Source organism: Salmo salar, chromosome ssa09, assembly GCF_905237065.1.
Source record: "Salmo salar chromosome ssa09, Ssal_v3.1, whole genome shotgun sequence".
NCBI lineage: Eukaryota > Metazoa > Chordata > Actinopteri > Salmoniformes > Salmonidae > Salmo > Salmo salar.
The window spans coordinates 4,392,139-4,407,311 of NC_059450.1; the positions used below are offsets into that span (position 1 = coordinate 4,392,139).

Sequence of the window (15,173 nt, forward strand, 5' to 3'; positions counted from 1 at the left end):
ATTTTTCTGGGCGCAGTGCTCAGATTATTGCAAAGTGTGATTTCCCAGTAAGGTTATTTTTAAATCTGGCAATCCGGTTGCGTTCAAGAGATGTAAATCTATAATTCTTTGAATGACAATATAATATTTTACCAATGTTTTCGAATAGTAATTATTTAATATGTTGTGCTGATTGACTGGCGGTTATTGGAGGGAAACGATTTCCTCAACATCAACGGCATAGTAAAATGCTGTTTTTGGATATAAATATGAACTTGATAGAACAAAGAATGCATGTATTGTCTAACATAATGTCCTAGGAGTGTCATCTGATGGAGATTGTCAAAGGTTAGTGCATAATTTTAGCTGGTTTTCTGCTTTTGGTGACGCCTGTCTTTGAATTGACAAAACATTACACACAGCTATTGTCAATGTACTCTCCTAACATAATCTAACTTTATGCTTTCGCGTAAAGCCTTTTTGAAATCGGACAACGTGGTTAGATTAAGGAGATGTTTATCTTTCAAAGGGTGTAAGATAGTTGTATGTTTGAGAAATTTGAATTATGACATTTAATTGTTTTCAAATTTGGCGCTCTTGATATTTCACCTGTTGTTGATAGGGTGTACCAGGGGTGGGACGCTTGCGTCCCACATAGCCCATAGAGGTTGTTTAAAGACCCAAACAACATTATTTAGTTTCCCCTCCTCGTGAAGAAAAGCACATGAGCTATATATAAAGTAAGCAAAACATTGAAATCATTCCAACATTGTCTAAAATGATTAATACGATACTGTACTAATGAGAGAGACCTATATAAGCAATATAACAATTGGAATGTACAATATATGGCATAAGGGAACGATGAGCGTATGAGGCAAGCAGTAATTTCTATTAAAATATTAATGTGCGAGTAATCGATATAACTACTTGTTCAGCACTTTTGAAATGTGCAGGGACAGAATTCAGATGATGGGCCGTTCTTACTGTGTTCTCCCTGTACACCAAGTCAGAACCGTAGGATAAATGAAGGGGGCATATAAGCAGACAATGAAACCTCTTGCGATATTTGATGATTAGATTTCTCTATAACAGGTTATAGGCCGCATGTGCACCACCAAGTCAGAACAGTAGGTGAAATTAAGAGGGGTAAATAGACCAAGTTATTAAGGTGAGTTACATAAAATCTTACTACACAACATATAGTCATGGCCAAAAGTTTTGGGAATGACACAAATATGAATTTTCACAAAGTCTGCTGCCTCAGTTTGTATGATGGTAATTTGCATATACTCCAGAATGTTATGAAGAGTGATCAGATGAATTGCAATTAATTGCAAAGTCCCTCTTTGCCACTCTTTCATAGTTTTGAAGTCTTCTATTATTATACAATGTAGAAAATAATAAAAGTAAAGAAAAACCCTGGAATGAGTAGGTGTGTCCAAACTTTTGACTGCTACTGTATATACTGTGCATTCAAAGTATTCAGACCCTTGACTTTTTCAACATTTTGTTAGGTTACAGCCTTATTCTAAAATGGATTTGGAAGAAGAAAAAAAACGTCCATATCAATCTACACACAATACCCCATGATGACGAAGCAAAAACAGTTTTTTTAGACATTTTAGCAAATTTCCACTGATCATCCTTAATATGTTTCTACAACTTCATTGGATTCCACCTGTGGTAAATTCAATTGATTGGACATGATTTGGAAAGGCACACAACTGTCAACAGTAGCAGTCAAAAGTTTGGACACACCTACTCATTCAAGGGTTTTTCTACATTGTAGAATAATAGCGAAGACATAAACTATGAAATAACACATGGAATCATTTAGTAACCAAAAGTGTTAAACAAATCAAAATATATTTTACATTCTTTAAAGTAGCCAGCCTTTGCCTTGATGACAGCTTTGCACACTCTTGGCATTCTCTCAACCAGCTTCACCTGGAATGCTTTTCTTTGCAATTTGTCACATGGAATAGCCTTCGTTTCTCAGAAAAATGATAGACTGACGTGTTTCAGAAGAAAGTTATTTGTTACTGGCTATTTTGAGCCTGTAATCAAACCCACAAATGCTGATGCTCCAGATACTCAACTAGTCTAAAGAAGGACAGTTTATTGCTTCTTTAATCAGCACGACAATTTTCAGCTGTGCTAACATAATTGCTAAATAGTTTTCTAATGATCAATTAGCCTTTTAAAATGAGAAACTTGGATTAGCTAACACAGTGTGCCATTGGAACGCAGGAGTGATGGTTGCTGATAATGGGCCTCTGTACGCCTATGTAGATATTCCATTAAAAATCATCCGTTTCCAGCTGCAATAGTCGTTTACAACATTAACAATGTCTTCTCTGTATTTCTGATCAATTTGATGTTATTTTAACCTGTTAGGGCTAGGGGGCAGTATTGACACAGCCGGATAAAAAACGTACCCGATTTAATCTGGTTACTACTCCTGCCCAGTAACTAGAATATGCATATAATTATTGGCTTTGGATAGAAAACACCCTAAAGTTTCTAAAACTGTTTGAATGGTGTCTGTGAGTATAACAGAACTCATATGGCAGGCCAAAACCTGAGAAGATTTCAAGCAGGAAGTGGCCTGTCTGAGAAGTAGTGTTTCATCTTGGCTCTTTTTATTGAAGACTCAGGATCTGTGCAATAACGTGACACTTCCTACGGCTTCCATAGGCTCTCAGAGCCCGGGAAAAAGCTGAACGATATCGAGGCAGGCTCTGGCTGAAACACTTTATCGCTTTTGGCAAGTGGCCACTCAGAGTACTATGGGCTTAGGCGCGTGCCCGCGTCGACCGAATGCTTTCTTTTCCTTTGTCTGTTTACCTAAACGCAGATTCCCGGTCGGAATATTATCGCTTTTTTATGAGAAAAATGGCATAAAAATGGATTTTAAACAGCGGTTGACATGCTTCGAAGTACGGTAATGGAATATTTAGAATTTTTTTGTCACGAATTGCGCCATGCTCGCCACCCTTATTTACCCTTTAGGATAGTGTCTTGAACGCACAAACAAAGCGCCGCTATTTGGATATAACGATGGATTATTTTGGACCAAACCAACATTTGTTATTGAAGTAGAAGTCCTGGGAGTGCAGTCTGACGAAGACAACAAAGATAATAACATTTTTCTTATAGTAAATCTGACTTTGATGAGTGCTAAACTTGCTGGGTGTCTAAATAGCTAGCCCTGTGATGCCGGGCTATCTACTGAGAATATTGCAAAATGTGCTTTCACCGAAAAGCTATTTTAAAATCGGACATATCGAGTGCATAGAGGAGTTCTGTATCTATAATTCTTAAAATAATTGTTGTGCTTTTTGTGAACGTTTATCGTGAGTAATTTAGTAAATTCACCGGCAGTGTTCGGTGGGAATGCTAGTCACATGCTAGTCACATGCTAATGTAAAAAGCTGGTTTTTGGATATAAATATGAACTTGATTGAACAAAACATGCATGTATTGTATAACATAATGTCCTAGGATTGTCATCTGATGAAGATCATCAAAGGTTAGTGCTACATTTAGCTGTGGTTTGGGTTTATGTGACATTATATGCTAGCTTGAAAAATGGGTGTCTGATTATTTCTGTCTGGGTACTCTGCTGACATAATCTAATGTTTTGCTTTCGTTGTAAAGCCTTTTTGAAATCGGACAGTGTGGTTAGATTAACGAGAGTCTTATCTTTAAAATGGTGTAAAATAGTCATATTTTTGAAAAATTGAAGTAATAGCATTTCTAAGGTATTTGAATAACGCGCCACAGGATTCAACTGACTGTTGAGTAGGTGGGACTCCCATAGAGGTTAATGGAATAATTTTTTGCTTTTCTTTCAAAAACAAGGACATTTCGAAGTGACCCCAAACGTTTGTATTTTGATTTGCATGACACTTTTTTTGGGTTGCTACATGATTCCATTTGTTATTTCATAGTTCTGATGTCTTCGCTATTATTCAACAATGTAAAAAAAAATATAAAAAAATAAAGGAAAGCCCTGGAATGGGTAGATGTGTCCTAACTTTTGACTGAGATATATATATATATATATATATATATATATATTTTTTTTTTGGTGTGTGTGATTTTGTTGTCCGCACATTTAACTATGTAAAGAAAAAAGTATTTAATAAGATTATTTATTTCATTCAGATCGAGGATGTGTTGTTTAAGTGTGTGTGTGTGTATGTGTATATGTGTATATATATATATATATATAGAAGATAAGCTTAGGCCTAACCCCAGAGTGATAGAGATATGCCGGTGGCATGTTACGACACCGATGGCTACTGCGTCTGTAATACATATATAGACATACAAAGGAAGGTCATTCGTTCATTTTCAATCCAAATTTTTTGTATAAAGCATTGTAGTAGTTTCTCTGGTAGGCCGGAAGCGGTCTTCCTCAGCTCAAGTTCAGCTGTCGGAGCCAGTTGGTGCTCAGGGGCAAACTGCCTTCATATCATAGGCCTGCTAAAGTTTAATAATAGCCACACCATATCAAACCTTCACAAACATTTCTAAACTTTTTATTAGGGTTATATCAGAAGGAAGTTAAGCCATTGTTTGTAGGGAAGATACGAGTAGAAGAGCAATTGTAAACCAGGGAAAAACGCGCTACTCTCCCCAACTCTCCCCCCCAGTAAATTCCCATCGGTCCTTAACGTCATTCATTGGAATGCATCAAGCTGCTGAATCTTGTAGTAGACAGTTGTTTAAGAATGTGACTACATTGGTTATTGTAGACACAGCGTGCAAGAGTTTCTTCTACATGAATGCACTTACCCTTGTTTTGCATTGTGATATTTGCAATCAAGTATTGAATGCAAATATTGAAGGGGTGGCAGTAGCCTAGTGGTTAGAGCGTTGGGCCATTAACCGAAAGGTTGCTGGATCGAATCTCCGAAGCTGACAAGTTAAAAATCTGTCATTCTGCCCCTGAACAAGGCAGTTTAACCCACTGTTAACCGGTAGGCTGTCATTGTAAATAAGAATTTGTTCTTAACTGACTTGCCAAGCAAAATAAAAAAAAATGGATGGCCTTGAGAAGCTGCTTGATGGCCTCGAGAAGCTGGTCTTGAGAAACTGCTCTAATCATGGTTTGACTTTGACCGTCTGTCCACCTCTTTTTCCATCTGTCCCTCAGGGTTCTGGCTGGGGATCGAGCTGGACAAGCCCAGCGGGAAGAACGACGGCTCGGTTGGCGGGGTGAACTACTTCAGCTGTCCTCCCAAACATGGTGTCTTTGCCCCTCCATCGCGTGTAGAGAGGTAAGTACATACCCCTCTGAGCTACTCCATTTTATATTTGTAAACAACAAACAAAAAAATCTGGAAGAAGTGTCTTTAATTATTTCTCACATTTAGAAATAGGTTTAGAGAAAAAAATGTACCTCTTACATCTAGATGTTCCGCTAGCGAAACGCCTCGCAAATATCCAATGATAGAGCGTGGCGCGAATTACAAACACCTCAAAAATCCCCAAACTTCAATTTTTCAAACATATGACTATTTTACACCATTTTAAAGACAAGACTCTCCTTTATCTAACCACATTGTCCGATTTCAAAAAGGCTTTACAACGAAAGCAAAACATTAGATTATGTCAGGATTGACATAATTTGAGTCAATTGGAGGTGTACCTGTGGATGTATTTCAAGGCCTACCTTCAAACTCAGTGCCTTTTTGCTTGACATCATGGGAAAATCAAAAGAAAGCAGCGCAAAACTGAAAGCACGTACCACCGCATTTAATCATGGCAAGGTGACTGGGAATATGGCCGAATACAAACACTGTAGTTATTTCCTCCGTAAGGCAATCAAACAAGCAAAGTGTCAGTATAGAGACAAAGTGGAGTCGCAATTCAACGGCTCAGACACGAGACGTACGTGGCAGGGTCTACGGACAATCACGGATTACAAAAAGAAAACCAGCCATGTCGCAGACATCGACGTCTTGCTTCCAGACAAATTAAACAACTTCTTTGTGTGCTTTGAGGACAATACAGTGCCACAGACACGAACCGCTACCAACGACTGTGGGCTCTCCTTCTCCGTGGCCGAGGTGAGTAAAACATTTAAACGTGTTAAGGACGCAGCATCACTAGCCGCGTCCTCAGAGCATGCGCAGACCAGCTGGCTGGTGTGTTTACGGACATATTCTCTCCCTATCCCAGACTGCTGTCCCCACATGCTTCAAGATGGCCACCATATCACCTTCACCCTACCTGTCACCCTAGACCCACTTCAATTTGCTTACCACCCCAATAGGTCCACAGACGATGCAATCGCCATCACAATGCACACTGCCCTATCCGATCTGGACAAGAGGAATACTTATGTAAGAATGCTGTTCATTGACTACAGCTCAGCATTCAACACCGTTGTACCCTCCAAACTCATCATTAAGCTCGAGTCCCCGCCCTGTGCAACTGGGTCCTGGACTTCTTGACGGGCCATCCCCAGGTGGTGAAGGTAGGAAACAACATCTCTACTCTGCTGATCCTCAACACTGGGGCTCCTCAAGGGTGCGTTCTCAGCCCCCTCCTGTACTCCCTGTTCACCCATGACTGCATGGCCATGCACGCCTCCAACTCAATCATCAAGTTTGCAGATGACACAACATTGGTAGGCTTAATTACCAACAACGACGAGACAGCCTACAGGGAGTAGGTGATGGCCCTCAGAGTGTGGTGTCAGGAAAATAACCTGTCACTCAATATCAGCAAAATAAAAGAGATGATCATGGACTTCAGGAAACAGCTGAGGCAGCACCCCCCTATCCACACCGACAGGACAGCAGTGGAGAAGGTGGAAGGTTTTAAGCTTCTCAGTGTACATATCACCGACAAAATGAAATGGTCCACGCACAGAGACAGTGTGGTGAAGAAGGCGCAACAGCACCTCTTCAATCTCAGGAGGCTGAAAAAATGTGGCTTGTCACCAAAAACCCTCACTAACTTTTAGAGGTGCACAATCGAGAGCATACTGTCGGGCTGTATCACTGCCTGGTACGGCAACTGCACCGCCCACAACCGCAGGGCTCTTCAGAGTGTGGTGCGGTCTGCATAACGCATCACCGGGGGCAAACTACCACCCTTGCCACTGCCTGTTCACCCCGCGTCCATCCAGAAGGCGAGGTCCGTACAGATGCATCAAAGCTGGGACCGAGAGATTGAAAAACAGCTTCTATCTCAAGGCCATCAGATTGTTAAACAGCCACCACGGGTGGAGGGTGGATCAACAACATTGTAGTTACTCCACATTTCTAACCTGATTGACAGTGTGAAAAGAAGAAAGCCTGTACATAATAAAAGATATTCCAAAACATGCATCCTGTTTGCAACAAGGAACTAAAGTAATGCTGGCATAAATGTGGCAAAGCAATTAACTTTTTGTCCTGAATACAAAGTGTTATGTTTGAGGCACAGAGGTGGCTGCCTCATGTGATGGGTACGCTTGTAATCATTAAGGACAAGGGAGCTTTTCCAGGATAAAAAAGAAACAGAATGGAGCTAAGCACAGGCCAAATCCTAGAGTAAAACCTTGTTCATTGTGCTTTCCTGGGAGATGAATTTACCTTTCAGCAGAACAATAACCTAAAACACAAGGCCAAATCTATACTGGAGGTGCTTACCAAGAAGACAATGAATGTTCCTAAGTTACAGTTTTGACATAAATCTACTTGAAAATCTATGGCAAGACCTGAACATTGTTGTCTTGCAATGATCAATAACCAAGTTGACAGAGCTTGAAGAATTTTGAAAGGAAGAATGGGCAAATGTTGCACAATCCAGGTGTGGAGAGCTCTTACAGACTTACCCAGAAAGACACACAGCTGTAATCGCTGCCAAAGGTGCTTCTACAAAGTATTGACTCAGAGGTGTGAATACTTATGTAAATGAGATATTTCTGTATTTCATTTTCATACATTTGCTTACATTTCTAAAAACAGGATTTTACTTTGTCATTATGGGGTTTTGTGTGTAGATGGGTGAGGAAAAAACATATATTTAATCCATTTTGAATTCTGGCTGTAACACAACAAAATGTAGAAGGAAATTAATCATTTCTGAAGACACTGTAATCCATAGAAGGCTTTTGGAACCTCTAACCCTGGCAATTTGACTGTTAAACTCATGGGTACCCTAGCAATGGCTGCCAGTCTTGACTTGAATGGGAACTACCATCTATGAATTATATCTCTATGCTTGGTTAGTTTGTTTGCCTATCGCAAATTTCAAAATACAATCCTGCGAGAAATGTACCGTTTGGAAAGCAAATGCTGTCCTTACTAAATGTGTAATGTGATGTTTTTATGTACAAAACCTGTTTAATAAAATATTTAATCAATCGTCTTCCTCAAATGAAGGGGATGATGACAATCTTTGCGAGAGGGAGGGAATCTGATTTTGTTGGTCCTCAACTCGTGGTTCAGACGAATAATTCAGGATACATGGAGTTAGCCCTGAGTTAGCCTGCCCCGGAGCAGGTTAGTTCTGAAGGCTTCATTGCCATAGAAAGTAACCTGGCCACTGTCATGGTACTGGTTATTCCAGGTTGAACTCAGAGTTGACCACAGTTACCTCGCTAACTCGTCAAACATGATTCGTAGTATAGGGCTCAGGATGAAGCCCCCTCTGTTGCCGTCTCCTCTGTCCCACCGGCTATAGCACTGTGCTCCCAGTTCACCCCCAACAAGCTGATCGCTGTGTCTGTGAATGCATCCCCACACAAACACACACACACAGGAGACATAACACTAAAACAATTAACAAACCAATCAATAATTAGGAATTGATGATTCATCATAATGAGATGGTACAACACCCGATGTCACAGGAAGGCTAGATCGATCATCATGGACAATAACCACCCGAGCCACTGCCTGTTCACGCCGCTATCATCCAGAAGGTGAGGTCAGTACAGGTGCATCAAAGCTGGGACAGAAGCTGTTTTTCAGTCTTTCAATCTCAAGGACATCAGACTGTCAAATAGCCATCACTAGCACATTAGAGGCTGCTGCCCTATATACATAGACTTGCAATCACTGGCAACTTTAATAAATGGAACACTAGTCACTTTAATAATGTTTACATATTTTGCATTACTCATCTCATATGTATATACTGTATTCTATTCTACTGTATCTTAGTCTATGCCAGTCTGACATTGCTCATTCATATATTTATATATTCTTAATTCCATTCCTTTACTTAGATTTGTGTGTATTGCTGTGAAATTGTTAGATATTACTTGTTAGATATTACTGCACTGTCGGAGCTAGAAACACAAGCATTTCGCTACACCCGCATTAACAAACTATAGTTTTGGCAAGTCGGTTAGGACATCTACGTTGTGCATGACACAAGTAATTTTTCCAACAATTGTTTACAGACATAATTTCACTTGTATCACAATTCCAGTGGGTCAGAAGTTTACATACACTAAGTTGACTGTGCCTTTAAACAGCTTTGAAAATCCCAGAAAATTATGTCATGGCTTTAGAAGCTTCTGATAGGCTAATTGACATCATTTGAGTCAATTGGAGGTGTACCTGTGGATGTATTTCAAGGCCTACCTACAAACTAAGTGCCTCTTTGCTTGACATCATGGGAAAATCAAAAGAAATCAGCCCAGACCTCAGGAAAACAATTGTAGACCTCCACAAGTCTGTTTCATCCTGGGGAGCAATTTCCAAATGCCTGAAGGTACCACGTTCATTTGCACAAACAAAAGTACGCAAGTATAAACACCATGGGACCACGCAGCCGTCATACCACTGAGGAAGGAGATGTATTCTGTCTCCTAGAGATGAACGTACTTTGGTACGAAAAGTGCAAATCAATCCCAGAACAGCAGCAAAGTACCTTGTGAAGATGCTGGAGGAAACCGGTACAAACGTATATATATCCACAGTAAAACAAGTCCTATATCGACATAACCTGAAAGGCCACTCAGCAAGGAAGAAGCCACTGCTCCAAAACTGCCCTAAAAAAAGTCAGACTACAGTTTGCAACTGCACATGGGGACAAAGATCTGACTTTTCGGAGAAATGTCCTCTAGTCTGATGAAACAAACTGCTTGGCCATAATGACAATCATTATGTTTGGAGGAAAAGGGGGGAGGCTTGCAAGCCGAAGAACACCATCCCAACCGTGAAGCACGGGGATGGGAGCAACATGTTGTGGGGGTGCTTTGCTGCAGGAGGGACTGGTGCACTTCACAAAATAGATGGCCTCAAGACGTCATTCAGGAAGTTAAAGCTTGGTCGCAAATGGGTCTTCCAAATTGACAATGACCCCAATCATACTTCCAAAGTTGTGGCAAAATAGCTTAAGGACAACAAAGTCAAGGTATTGGAGTGGCCATCACAAAGCCCTGACCACAATCCTACAGAGAGTTTGTGGGCAGAACTGGAAAAGCAAGTGCGAGCAAGGAGGCCTACAAACCTGACTACACCAGCTCTGTCAAGAGTAATGGGACAAAATTCACCCAACGTTTTGTGGGAGGCTTGTGGAAGGCTCCCCGAAACGTTAGACCCAAGTTAAACAATTTAACCTCTCTGGGGTATGTGGGACGGTAGCGTCCCACTCGCCAACAGCCAGTGAAATAGCAGAGCGCCAAATTCAAAACAACAAAAATCTCATAATTCAAATTTCTCACACATACAAGTATTATACACCATTTTAAAGATAACCTTCTCGTTAATCAAACCACAGTGTGTGATTTCAAAAAGGCTTTACGGCGAAAGCATAGCATTAGATTGTGTTTGGACAGCACCTAGACAAGAAAAACCACACTGCCATTTTCCAAGCGATGAGAGGCGTCACAAAAAACAGAAATACAGCTAAAATTAATCACTAACCTTTGATGATCTTCATCAGATGGCACTCATAGGACTTCATGTTACACAATACATTTATGTTTTGCTCGATAAAGTTCATATTTATATCCAAAAACCCCATTTTTACATTTGCGTGTAATGTTCAGAAATGTTTTGCCTCCAAAACTACCGGTGAATGAACACATCAATTTACAGAAATACTCATCATAAACATTGATAAAATATACAACTGTTATGAATAGAATTATAGATACACTTCTCCTTAACCTGTTAGGGCTAGGGGGCAGCATTGACACGGCTGGATAAAAAACATACCCGATTTAATCTGGTTACCACTCCTACTCAGTAACTAGAATATGCATATACTTATTACATATGGATAGAAAACACCCTACATTTTCTGAAACTGTTTGAATGGTGTCTGTGAGTATAACAGAACTCAAATGGCAGGTCAAAACCTGAGAGATTCCTTTACAGGAAGTGGCCTGTCTGACCATTTGTTGAACTTCTTTTCCATCTCTATCATTTACTAAGGATCTCTGCTCTAACGTGACACTTCCCACGTCGTCCATAGGCGCTCAGAGCCCGGGAAAAAACAGAATGTCGTCATTCCAGCCCCAGGCTGAAACACATTATCGCCTTTCTCAAGTGGCCCATCAAGAGACACTATCTTATGCGCGTGACCCCGACCGCCCCCGCCTTTGGGATTTTTTCCTCTGTTTGCCGAAAAGGAGATTCCCTGTCGGAATATTATCGCTTTTCTACGAGAAAAATGTCGTAAAAATTGATTTTAAACAGCGATTGACATGCTTCAAGTACGGTAATGGAATACTTAGAATTTTATTGTCACGAATTGCGCCAAGCGCGTGACACTTCTTTACTATTTCGGATAGTGTCTGGAACGCACGAACAAAACGCCGCTATTCGGATATAACGATGGATTATTTTGGACCAAACCAACATTTGTTATTGAAGTAGCTGTCCTGGGTGTGTATTCTGACGAAGACAACAAAAGGTAATGAAATTTTTATAATAGTAAATATGATTATGGTGAGTGCTAAACTTGCCGGGTGTCTAAATAAGCGAGCCCGTGATGCCTGGGCTATGTACTTAGAATATTGCAAAATGTGCTTTCACCAAAAAGCTATTTTAAAATCGGACATATCGAGTGCATAGAGGAGGTCTGTATCTATAATTCTTAAAATAATTGTTATGCTTTTTGTGAACGTTTATCGTGAGTAATTTAGTAAAATGTTAGCGAATTCCCCGGAAGTTTGCGGGGGTATGCTAGTTCTGAACGTCACATGCTAATGTAAAAAGCTGGTTTTTGATATAAATATGAACTTGATTGAACAAAACATGCATGTATTGTATAACATAATGTCCTAGGGTTGTCATCTGATGAAGATCATCAAAGGTGAGTGCTGCATTTAGCTGTCTTCTGGGTTTTGGTGACATTATATGCTGGCTTGAAAAATGGGTGTCTGATTATTTCTGGCTTGGTACTCTGCTGACATAATCTAATGTTTTGCTTTCGTTGTAAAGCCTTTTTGAAATCGGACAGTGTGGTTAGATTAACGAGAGTCTTATCTTTAAATGGCTGTAAAATAGTCATATGTTTGAGAAATTGAAGTAATAGGATTTTTAAGGTTTTGAAAATCGCGCCACAGGATAGCCGTGGCTGTTACGTAGGTGGGACGAATTCGTCCCGCCTAGCCTAGAGAGGTTAATGCAACCGCCCTGTCAGATTTCAAAAAAGCTTTACGGCGAAAGCACACTTTGCAATAATCTGAGTACAACGCTTAGACACCAAAACAAGCCATACAGATACCCGCCGTGTTGTGGAGTCAACAAAAGTCAGAAATAGCATTAGAAATATTCACTTACCGTTGATGATCTTCATCGGAATGCACTCCCAGGAATCCCAGTTCCACAATAAATGTTAGTTTTGTTCGATAAAGTTAATCTTTATGTCCAAATACCTTCGCGCGTTAGGTTCACTATTCCAAATGCAGAAGGCGCACGCACTAAAGTCCAGGCGAAAAGTAAAAAAAGTTATATTACAGTTTGTAGAAACATGTCAAACGATGTGTAGAATCAATCTTTAGGATGATTTTATCATAAATCTTCAAAAATATTCCAACCGGGCAATTCCTTTGTCTTCATAAAGGAAAGAGAACTGAGCTCGTGCTCATGGCCACACGTACCTAAAATAATGGCCGACTGCCAGACACCTAACTGAAACCGCTCTTATTCGCTCCCCATTCACAGTAGAAGCCTGAAACAACGTTCTAAAGACGGTTGACATCTAGTGGAAGCCTTAGGAAGTGCAATATGACCCCATAGACACTGTATATTGGATAGGCAATCACTTGAAAGACTACAAACCTCAGATTTCCACACTTCCCGGTTGGATTTCTTCTCAGGTTTTTGCCTGCCATATGAGTTCTGTTATACTCACAGACATCATTCAAACAGTTTTAGAAACTTCGGAGTGTTTTCTATCCAAATCTACTAATTATATGCATATTCTAGGTTTTGGGCCTGAGTAGCAGGCAGTTTACTCTTGGCACGCTTTTCATCTGGACGTGAAAATACTGCCCCCTACCCCGATGAAGTTAAAGGCAATGCTACCAAATACTAATTGAGTGCATGTAAACTTCTGACCCACTGGAAATGTGATGAAAGATATATCTGAAATAAATCATTCTCTCTACTATTATTCTGACATTTCACATTCTTAAAATAAAGTGGTAATCCAAACTGACCTAAAACAGGGAATTTTTACTAGGATTAAATGTCGCGAATTGTGAAAAACTGTTTACATACACCTTGCCAAATGCATTTAAATGTCTGACTTCAAATGTATATGTCTGTTACCCAAAATAAATTCAATCAAAGCAACAATATATTTTCTTATTGAGGTGCTTTACAATTGAAGTGTCCTGGCTGCATATCAGTTCAAAATTTAGATGAATTCAGGGTGTACTGTATTGTAACGACCTCTGCGCAGCTGGAGGTGGCTTCAAGGTCTGCCGATTAAGTACCACTACATGGTAGACTCGGACAAAGTTCTGGCAGTGTCAGAATTGTTTTGCCTTTATTGTGTAGTGTGGCTGGTGTTACGAGCCGATCCCAGTGACTGACCGATAGGAACACGGGCGGCACCGAGTATGCACACAATAATATGATTATTGTGAATAGTCAGATTAGTATAATAGTTTGATTCTGAGTTCGGACATATAACGTCGGTATGTGAAAACAATTTCTTCGATGCATAGGCCTACTTTTAGTTTTTCCGAACTCACTTCACTTGTATATAAGCATAGAGAGAGAGGCTTGCGCTGCTGGCACAAGCGCAGATCAAATACATTGCTGCAGTTGACGTAGCCTATGTTGGCTGACGTAGCCTCGCAATCCACTCGCAGAATGTGACGACAGAACTGAACAAAATCATATCTGTCCAGATTGATATCAAGATTTTAATTTGGTGACATCGCGCAGTGTGACGTGATAATTGTAAAAAGTCTGAATCCGATATACAGTCTGCAAAGGCCTTTAGCGTCACAGAGATAGTTTTACTGTAGCGTGAGGTAATAAAGATAGATGGAGACATGCTTACCTCTATTGTGTCTTGCTGTACACCTCTTTCTTCCATGTTTTGTTTTTCTTTTCTGATGCCAGTTCCTGAGGTTTCATTCAACTCCATTGAACAAGAAGGCAGACCGGTCCAGTATATTACCCTCCAGCAGTCTCTAATAATGGTCACATTGTTGGACCATACACTACTGTTATACAGTATGCTACATTAGCTTGTAACACTGTTCACTACATTAGACTAACACTGACAATAATAAAGGGGCTGAAGTCTCATCACATATTACAGTACACTCCATTAGGCCCCATTAACTTCCATTAGCCTGTGTGTGTGTGTTGCAGCTGTAAATGAGGCTAGTCAGTGGACATGCCCGGTCTGGGTGTTCTACCACCAGCACAGTTTGTCCTGATCATTGATAGCCATGAGAGTGTTGTCAGGCTCATTATACACAGTCTTCACACTGGGGGAGAGGAGACAGGGATGGTTCGGGCTCTGGGTGGGCCACTCCTGCATTGGCTTGGCTGTGTGCTTAGGGTCATTGTCCTGTTGGAAGGTGAACCTTCCTGTTGGAAGGTGAACCCTCCAGTCTGAGGTCCTGAATGCCCTGGAGCAGGTTTTCATCAAGGATCTCTCTCTACTTTGTTTCATTCATCTTTCCCTCGATCCTGACTAATTTCCCAGTCCCTGCCACTGAAAAACATCCCCACAGCATGACGCTGCCAGCACGATGC

General features: G+C 40.5%; 1 protein-coding gene across 1 annotated transcript in view; it reads left to right on the forward strand.

The window, feature by feature from the left end:
* The window catches only part of LOC106610599 (CAP-Gly domain-containing linker protein 4-like), a 90,479-nt gene that overhangs the window by 60,324 nt on the left and 14,982 nt on the right, over positions 1 to 15,173 (forward strand). Inside the window, 1 exon segment of the mRNA XM_014209995.2 lies at positions 5,147 to 5,270. Within this exon segment, the coding sequence (XP_014065470.2) occupies positions 5,147 to 5,270 (124 nt within the window).